General features: G+C 35.2%; 1 protein-coding gene across 1 annotated transcript; it reads left to right on the top strand.

The window, feature by feature from the left end:
• The first annotated feature begins 5,728 nt into the window (after nt 1-5,728).
• LOC132631889 (remorin-like) lies at nt 5,729-8,727 on the top strand. The gene is made up of 5 exons (XM_060347615.1): nt 5,729-6,078; nt 6,914-6,961; nt 7,077-7,164; nt 7,942-8,023; nt 8,302-8,727. The coding sequence occupies exons 1-5, from the start codon at nt 5,853-5,855 to the stop codon at nt 8,494-8,496; spliced, it is 639 nt and encodes a 212-aa protein (XP_060203598.1). The 5' UTR covers nt 5,729-5,852; the 3' UTR covers nt 8,497-8,727.
• The last annotated feature ends 330 nt before the right edge of the window (nt 8,728-9,057 follow it).

Below are 9,057 nucleotides of genomic sequence, written 5' to 3'. Positions count from 1 at the left end.
ATTCCATATTTAATTCTAACTCCTTTATTTTTATTTTTTCTCCATTTTTCTAATTTCTTGTTCCATTTTAGTTTCATCTATTTCTTTTTTATCTCCATAATCTAATTTCATTCACCTTTTTTGTTAGTTTTATTTATTCTTCTTTTTTAAATTTCTAGTGATTTTTATTTATTTTTCTCATTTTTTAATTTCATTTTTTCAATTTTTTTTCTTTAGTTCCTTTTTTTTTTAATAATCTAATTCTACCTTTTGGCTCCTTTATTTTTAGTTTTTTATTTTTTATTTTTTATATCAATAAGAAGGATAACTGATTTTTTTTTCTATATCTCAAAAAACAACATATTTTAACATATAGTATATCAAATCAGTAGCAGTTGAAGTATACTATTGCAGTATACTATGATACCCACGTGGTATATACAATATACTAATATGGTATCATAGGGGACTACCAATTCATTCCTTCAAGAAAAAACACCCAGTCATCTATGATATCCATATGGTATATATTATATACAGATAAGATATCATAGAATGTTAGATCATTCCTTCAAAAATACTACTCAATTTTTAGTGATACCCACATGATATATCATATACTGACATGGTATCATATAAGACCGTCAGTGTTACACCTCGGAAAATTTCCCGTTGATACGCAAGTGAACGAACTAGTGATGTGTGCGAGGAGTGCGAGTGTATAATGTTTCATGAGCAATGTGCGTAAATGGACGAGAATGATTAGAATGAAAAGTCGAGAAATTTGAAAAGTTGAAAGTTGACAAAACTGTCCAGTGGTCATAAAGTGCAAAATACGGACCGTAAACTGGTATACGGTCGTAAACTGGAAGGTCGTAAACTGCCATGCAAGGCTTCGACTTTCTGCCCAGTGGAGAAATGGTAAAATACGACCAGGAGGACGGACCGTAAAGTGATTTACGACCCGTAAACCATGGTCGTAAATCACCATGCATGCAGCCTAAAGTTTCTGGCGCTACTTAAGGTTAAAGACGACCACGAGGGACGGTCCGTAAACTGAAATACGGACCGTAAACCTCCATGGACGACCACTGTTCACCCCAGCACAGATTTTCAGTTCATTAAATATAAGGACCAAGACTTGTTTTATTTCATTTCTACACTACACCACTTCTTTCTAGAATCATCTCTCTACATTTATTTCATAAGTTTTCAAGGACTATAAGCCACCAACAACATAAACAAGTGAATCAAGTGTAAGCAAGCCATTAAATACCATTCAAGTCAAGAAATGCAAATGGAAAAAAACTAGGATTTTGCTCAAGGTGGAGTATTATTAACCAAAGCTTGTTCCTACAACTTCTAAGGTAAGATTCGTGATTTTTACATGATGTTTAAGGTATTGAAGAGTTGAAATACATGGATTGTAGAAAATATGGTCAAGTAGGTCATGAATGATGAATAGTGGCATTTTGAGGAATAGTTTGAATTGAATCATGAATGTTGTTGTGTTGTGATATGAATGCATTTTAAATGTTACTAAGATCATGAACTAGACACTTTAGACCAACGGACGAAGTTGGATGTTATGACCATGAATATGGGTGAATTAGAGGCAAATTAAGGAGTCTAAATAATGTGGATAACGTGAATGACTAATGGCCATTGTTATGATACTAATGAAGGTATAGACGCTAGCATTGGAAGGAAGCGTGCAAGTGTAGAATAGTCCGACGAAAAGGTATGTAAGGCTAACCCTTATTTCATAAGGCATGGTTCCTTAGCCAAACTCTTAAATCCCCTATATGAGTATGTTGTATTCAAGTGATTGACACTCCGAGCTCATAAGCTCGCGACCCTCGATACGTGCTACGAATGTACTACGCACCCCATTGACGAGTAAACATAAGATAGAGATGTAGCGAAAACGATGATGATAGTGATGACAATGATAATAATAATGATGCTAAAGGTGTCTATGGGCTATTATATTCACATGTGCCTATGAAGGGCTATAATGACACCCCGAGCTTATAATGTCGGGTAGAATATATGTATATGGATGTATATATATGTATGTATATGATTACGTAACGCGCGCACACATCTGCAGATGGTACAGATAACCCTGAAGCCTTGGTAGGGCCAGGTAGAAATAACATTGAGCCTTGGTTGGCCAAGTACGTATGAAACACCGAACCTTATGGTCGGGTACGCTATGTATGTATATAAGTGTATGGCTATGTATATAATATGAATATGAATGTGAAAAGACTATGTATACGAATACGAGCCCTATTATGAAATACGCATGAGAAATGGAAAGTTCCTATGAAAGGCAGGTAAGTGCCATGATGATGATATTATTGTCTTCCCTCCTATGCCACTTCATATATTGTCTATGATGCTTCTACATTGATGTTAATCATGCTTTACATACTCAGTACATTCTTCGTACTGACGTCCTTTTGTTTGTGGATGCTGCGTCATGCTCGCAGGTGCACAGGGAGACAGACTTGATCCATAGCTGCTTATTCAGAGATTGCATAGCGGAGCTCCATTTCCTTCGGGGCCATAGCTTTTGGGTACTTATTCTTTTTTGTATATAATTATGGGCATAGCGGGGTCCTGTCCCGCTCATGTGATGTGTTATACTCTTCTTAGAGGCTCGTAGTCATGTGTATATGGTTAGACAGGTCCGGCCTTGTCGGCCTATGTTTTGTGTATCATTTTGTCGGCCACGTTGGCCGCGTACATTGATGTGGCATAGATGCCTATGGTGATATAAATGTACTGTTGTCCAATTGGGACTAGTTGACGAATGAATGGAAATGTATGTATAATTATGTGGCTCACCTAGATGTAAGTATAAGAGTAAGCTAAGAGGGTCCTCGGGTGGGCTAGCACCGGGTGCTCGTCGCGGCCCCAAGTCGGGTCGTGACAGTCAGTCCATTCCTTCAAGAAAACATTGAGTTCTCTATGATAACAACTTGGTATATCATTTACTAACAAGGTATCGTAGATAGCAGATTCATTCCAACACTGATCAATCCTCTATGATTCCCACACGGTATATTCATATACTGTCAGGGTATCATAGATGACTGGTTCATTTTAAAAAAAACGCTCATCGGTCCTCTATGATACCCACACGGTATATTCATATATTGTCAGGGTATCAGAGAGGACTGGTCCATTTCTTCAAAAAAAAAAAAAAAAACCTCGGTGCTCTATGATACCCACGCGGTATAGTCGTATACTGTGAGGGTATCATAGGGTACCGATTCCTTTCTTTGGGGAAAAAAACACTCCTCGGTCACCTATGATATCCACACGGTATATTCATATACTGCCAGGGTTTCATAGAGGACTGGTTCATTTCTTCGAGAAAAAAAAACACTCATCAATCTTCTATGATACCCACACGGTATGCCGGGGTTTCATAGAGGACTGGTTCATTTATTCGAAAAAAAAAAAAATTCCTCAATCATCTATGATACCCACACGGTATATTCATATACTGTCAGGGTATCATAAGGACTGGTTCATTTCTTCGAGAAAAAAAAAACTCCTCGGTACTCTATGATACCTACACGGTATATTCAAATACTTCCAGGGTATCATAGAGGACTGATTCATTTCTTCAAGAAAAAAACACTCATCAGTCCTCTACGATACCCACACAGTATATTCATATACTGCAGGGTATCATAAAGGACTGGTTCATTTCTTCGGAAAAAAAAAAAACACTCCTCGGTCCTCTAGGACACCCACACGGTATATTCATATACTGCCAGGGTATCAAAGAGGACTGGTTCATTTTTTCGGAAAAAAACACTCCTCGGTCCTCTATGATACTCACACGGTATATTCATATATACTGCCAGGGTATCATAGAAGATTGGTTCATTTCTTCGGAAAAAAAATTCCTCAGTCCTCTATGATACCCACATGGTATATATCATATACTATATACTTATAGGATATCTTCTATAAACACTAAAAAAACACTTCTCAGTCCTCTATATATCCACATTATATATATCATATAGTGACAGAGTATCATAAATGACTAATTCGTTTCTTAGATTGAGTCATAGTTTAGATACATAACTTTTGTTTTCATTTGTAAAAGAGAAAAAATTATAAAATATATTTTCTATTGATTTAAATTTTAATAAATAAAGTAGTGACTTTAGCTGTTTCTTATATTATTTCTTGCTGTAGTTTAATTTTTTATATATATTAATCTAAAAGTACTTAGTTAATATTTTGTTTTTTATCCTTAAAAAAAAGAAGAGAGAAAAACAAAAATAAGAAAGAATAAAAAAAGAAGAAGATAAACTAACAAAAAAGGAAAACAAAATTAAGAGAAAACAAACAAAAATACAGAAAAAAAAAGGGAGACATATATTACTGGAGAATAAGAAATAAACTTGTCAAAAATTTAAAAAGGAGATTACGAAGGAAACCAAAACAAAAAAGGTTGGGAACAGACCCAATTCCATTAACCGACGCCGCAAAACATAAGACGCAATTTATGGTGGTATTACGGGTAAATTTTTGTTCCGTGTGGATAGTAATTGCAATTAAATTTTATGGGACAGTAAAGGGTAAATATTTTATCTTTTATGAGTATTTGTGATATTTTTTCATTTATTAACTCAACCCATTTTAATTCAACTCACTCATTTAACCCCCATAAACGACTAGTGCCCAAAAATGAATGAGCTCTTCCCTTCCCTGTACTCATCTTTTTGGGCATGATCAGAAATTTGGAATAGTGAAACCTTATTTGTTTGGTGACTTGAGCAATATGTATACATTCTTGAGGAGGCAATCAATTAATGGTTCCATGTGAAACAAGTCGTGCTTAACACTCTCTTCCAACCTACTCCTTCAAGCCTTATCATTAGAGGCCCTACCATGATAAATCTTAATTTCCATCTATGTCTTTTGAATATTGCGTTTGCGTATCTTACTAATCTACCATCTTCACCCTTCATTATCCTTTTTTGCTAATTAATTTTGGACATATGTCTTTGCACGTACGTCCAAGATTGTTTTTTCAAGAGTTTAGAATGGACAAAATAGAAATTGTTCTTTGACAGGATTAGAAAGCGAAATCTAATAGAAGAAGGTTTAGAAAACTTCTTTGCTTAGCACCTGCTTCAATCTGACTTGTCCATAGTAAACAGGAACAAGACAAAGGCAATGGACTCAAGTTAGATGTAGTGCTAGTGTATAGATTTTTATTAGTATAATTTAACCTTTTATAACAGCATAATTACTAGTATTATTATCTATGACCAGTCACTATATTTATCATACAAATTTACTTGTAATTAAATTATAAATGACTTGAGTACGTAAAATCTTTTATACTGCTTGTGTATACGATTTAGATTTTTCTTTTTTCAAAAAAAAAAAAAAAAAGAGCAGATGAAACGGTCATCAGGGAAGGTAAAAATAACGTTGGACTTAAGGACCACATAAATTTTTTGCAAGTAATCAAAAGTAACAAGATGTTTAAAGTGGATTTTGTCCCAAAATACTTTAGTCCAACGGCTCTGTCATGATTACCATATTTTAGCCTTAAGTTTTATGAAAGGAGCAATGGCATGTGACAGCTCACCATTGGCCATTGAGTTTCCCCTTTGCAAGACTGTACAAATAATAAGCCAGCTAAGCCAATTATCCTATCTGTCATCCCTTCACACTCTATGGTCGACTTATATATATATACACAGTACATGTCCAATCAATTAAGACAGACAGTTACCTTCCTCCAACTACTAGTAATATCTTCTCACAAGAAAAAAGATCTTTGTTTCTTCAAGAATTGTCTGTTTTCTTGAATTCTGTTTGAAGCCATGGCAGAATTGGAAGCTAAGAAAGTTGAGACTGAGAAAACTGTGGACCCTAACCCTTCTGCTGCCCCTACACCTGCCCCTGCTGCTCCAGAACCAGAACATGTTGAAGCTCCTAAAGAAGTAGTGGCTGATGAGAAAGCCATAGTTGTACCAGCTTTGCCTCCTCCTGAAGAAGAAAAAAAAGAAAAAACTGATGATTCCAAAGCACTGGTCGTCGTCGAAAAAGGTATAATCTCTCATCTCTCCTTATTACTTTGTCTCTGTGCTTATGAATTTTTGTGTGTTTTGGGCATATCTGCAGTTTTTAGCTTAGTTGAAGTAGTGGAATATTGAATAAGGAGATGTCTTTGTGTTGAAAAAAGTATGTTTTGTTGGTTTTCTTTTGTTCGGACTATGTGTTGTTGAAAAAGTTTATACATGTCAGCAGTAGATAAAATAAGAAAAGAAAAATGGTTTGTTGAAGCAATTTTAAAATATTTTTCTACTTCTGTTTCAGAAGAAAGAAAAAGGAATCTTGAGAATTGATTAAATTTATGTTGTGAAAATTTTTCTTTGATTTATTCATTGTAAATCTGACGGTGTGTTTTATCTGATGTTAGGAGTTGTTTTGCACCACAAAATAAGCTCTATGTTAGCACAGCAGCAGTTTCCTTTTTTTTTTTTGGTTGTATGTGTGAAAAGAAAGAAACTTATATCTAGGTGTACTTGTGTAGTTGTGTTCATGGTATTACCAGTCCATATTCTTTCTCAAGAAATAGAACTCCTGTTGGTCTGTACAGATTTTCCTTTGGCTTTTGAATAAGCAGTATAACTTCAGTCTGGATGGTTTTTCAGTTACAATTTTCCCTAGTTGAATAAAGATCCTGAAAAAATTTCTCAGCTAAGCTGGACTTGTGGCTTTGTCCTCTCTATTTGCTTTAGACCTAGTCTGAATATTTGAGTGTTCTTTAATTTGACTACTTTTACTTCTCTTGCTGTCCCTAGCTTAAGACTGTGCTGTCAAAACTCTGTAGTACTTTATTATGGTCTCTCTAACTTTGTGCTACTTGTGTCATTGGCAGAAGAACCAGAACCTGCTGAGGAGAAAAAAGAGGGATCTATTGACAGAGGTAATTTAGGATTGTTCTTTTTTCTTTTGGTTCCATTATTTTTATTATTATTATTATTATTATTTTGTATTTACTGCCTAAAGATCAAAAACTAATTTTGATATATAATCATCAGATACTGTGCTTGCACGAGTTGCAACAGAGAAGAGACTCTCACTAATCAAAGCATGGGAGGAAAGTGAGAAATCAAAAGCCGAAAACAAGTACGTACTCAATCCGCTGATTTATTATACATGTTGATGCTGATGTACTGAGGCTAATATACATTAATTAGTTTAGCTTGTGAAGGAACGATAATTATATGAATGATGTTGCCTGCAAATAACACAATAGTAATTCCAAATTAAACAACAAATAAGCAAAAGAAGTTTTAGTATAGTAGCAATTTGACTTTGTCTTGCTTAGAATTAAAATCTTGTTGGTTACACAGGTAATGATTGCTATGTGGAAACCTACTTATGAGACATGTTTCTCAAGGGAAATTGATAGTGTTTTCCTAGTTGCTTCACTTGGTTATGTAATTAGCACATTTGATCATTCTTTTTTGTCCTGAGCTAGAGAGAGTAATTAGAATTTTCTTCATGTGTAAATTGTAAAAATTGATAGTATTTGCCAATTGCTGATTATGGCTGTGACAATGTAGTCATTTTGTTCGTTATGCCATCTTTTTCAATCGGCTTGAGGTGATTATATTTTGTTTGTTTCCCATTTACTTTTAGCAAAATTTGCACAATATATGGAGAATGAGTTGCATGGCACTAGAATATTTTGTGGCACAACTATTATCTATCCCCTGGATCTGTTCTTTGAGAAAGTCCTGCAGCCAATTTAGGGATCTGCAATATACCTGTATACCTTCTGTCATTTTATTTTCAAAGTAATAGGCGATGGTTACTTTCTTACACAAACTATGGGGAAAAGTTGCCTTAATTTTTGCAAGTTTTTATGTATAGATTATGTTAACCGGAATTTGTTGACAGAGCTCAGAAGAAGGTATCTGATATTGTTGCATGGGAAAACAGCAAGAAAGCAAACCTGGAGGCTGAGCTCAGAAAGATGGAGGTGAGGGGCTATCCTTCAATTGTGCTATATAGTCGGTAGTATGACATACAATATTTGATTGTGATTTTTATTATAAAGATCAATGCTTTTGTTGATTTTACTACTAATCTCGATGATAGCATAAGGAGCACGTTTTCTAGTTCTGATTGTTTCTTTATTTCTATTTAATCACACGTGTAGGACCCGAGAATGTTGTGGACTTATCTGTTCTTAACCGATGATTATTTTTCTTGAGAAGTTTCTATTTTATTAACCTTACATATCTTGTGCCGGAGCAGGAAAAGTTGGAGAAAAAGAAGGCAGAATATACTGAGAAGATGAAAAACAAAATCGCTCTACTCCATAAGGAGGCAGAAGAAAAGAGGGCGATGATTGAAGCTAAACGTGGGGAAGATCTTCTCAAGGCAGAGGAGGTGGCAGCAAAATACCGTGCCACTGGAACTGCTCCAAAGAAAATCCTTGGAATTTTTTGAAGCAGCAAGCACCAGGTCTTTATCAATAGTGATTGGAAGTTGCATTTTGTAAAGTTTGTGCTATTGGAGATTTTTTCTTGTTAGATTACGTTGAGTGATTATGTATTTTTGAACCATTTATTGTTCATTATTACGTGTGCATAGTGATGTACTCCAGTGTATATAGCACCCGGGCAAAATTAACTTTGTGGGATTGTATGAAAAAATGTTGAAGAAAAATCTTTATGTTAATATCCAACTCTTGTGGAAAGCCTCTTTATTTAGCTTGAGGGCTGAGGTTGTCATCGTGGTGCCAATTACTACGGATACTTACAACTGCAGTATCTTGTTTCACTGAGGTAACTAAAGCAGAGTTGACTGACTCGAGAAGTCTGAGGCCTCCAGGGTCTCGGTTATTTGCCTCTTGGTGCCTCTACAAAATCTAGCTTTTATCAGGTTACGAATCCAGAGACAAAAGTGATAGAGGTCTGTTAAGATCTGATTGAAGCAATTCTGTCTATGAACAGGTGTGTTACCTTATAAAGAGCTTTAGCGATTTCAATTACAGGTTCCGGCCATGTT

Source organism: Lycium barbarum, chromosome 3, assembly GCF_019175385.1.
Source record: "Lycium barbarum isolate Lr01 chromosome 3, ASM1917538v2, whole genome shotgun sequence".
Lineage (NCBI taxonomy): Eukaryota > Viridiplantae > Streptophyta > Magnoliopsida > Solanales > Solanaceae > Lycium > Lycium barbarum.
Note: the sequence above shows the minus strand (reverse complement) of the source record. Positions and strands in the feature narration are given on the sequence as shown.

Excerpts from the sequence above, each read along its gene's own strand:
- LOC132631889 (XM_060347615.1), top strand. The coding sequence starts at position 5,853 with ATGGCAGAATTGGAAGCTAAGAAAGTTGAGACTGAGAAAACTGTGGAC. Across the intron at positions 6,079-6,913 it reads ACTGGTCGTCGTCGAAAAAG|AAGAACCAGAACCTGCTGAG; the intron begins GTATAATCTCTC and ends TGTCATTGGCAG. Across the intron at positions 7,165-7,941 it reads AAATCAAAAGCCGAAAACAA|AGCTCAGAAGAAGGTATCTG; the intron begins GTACGTACTCAA and ends ATTTGTTGACAG.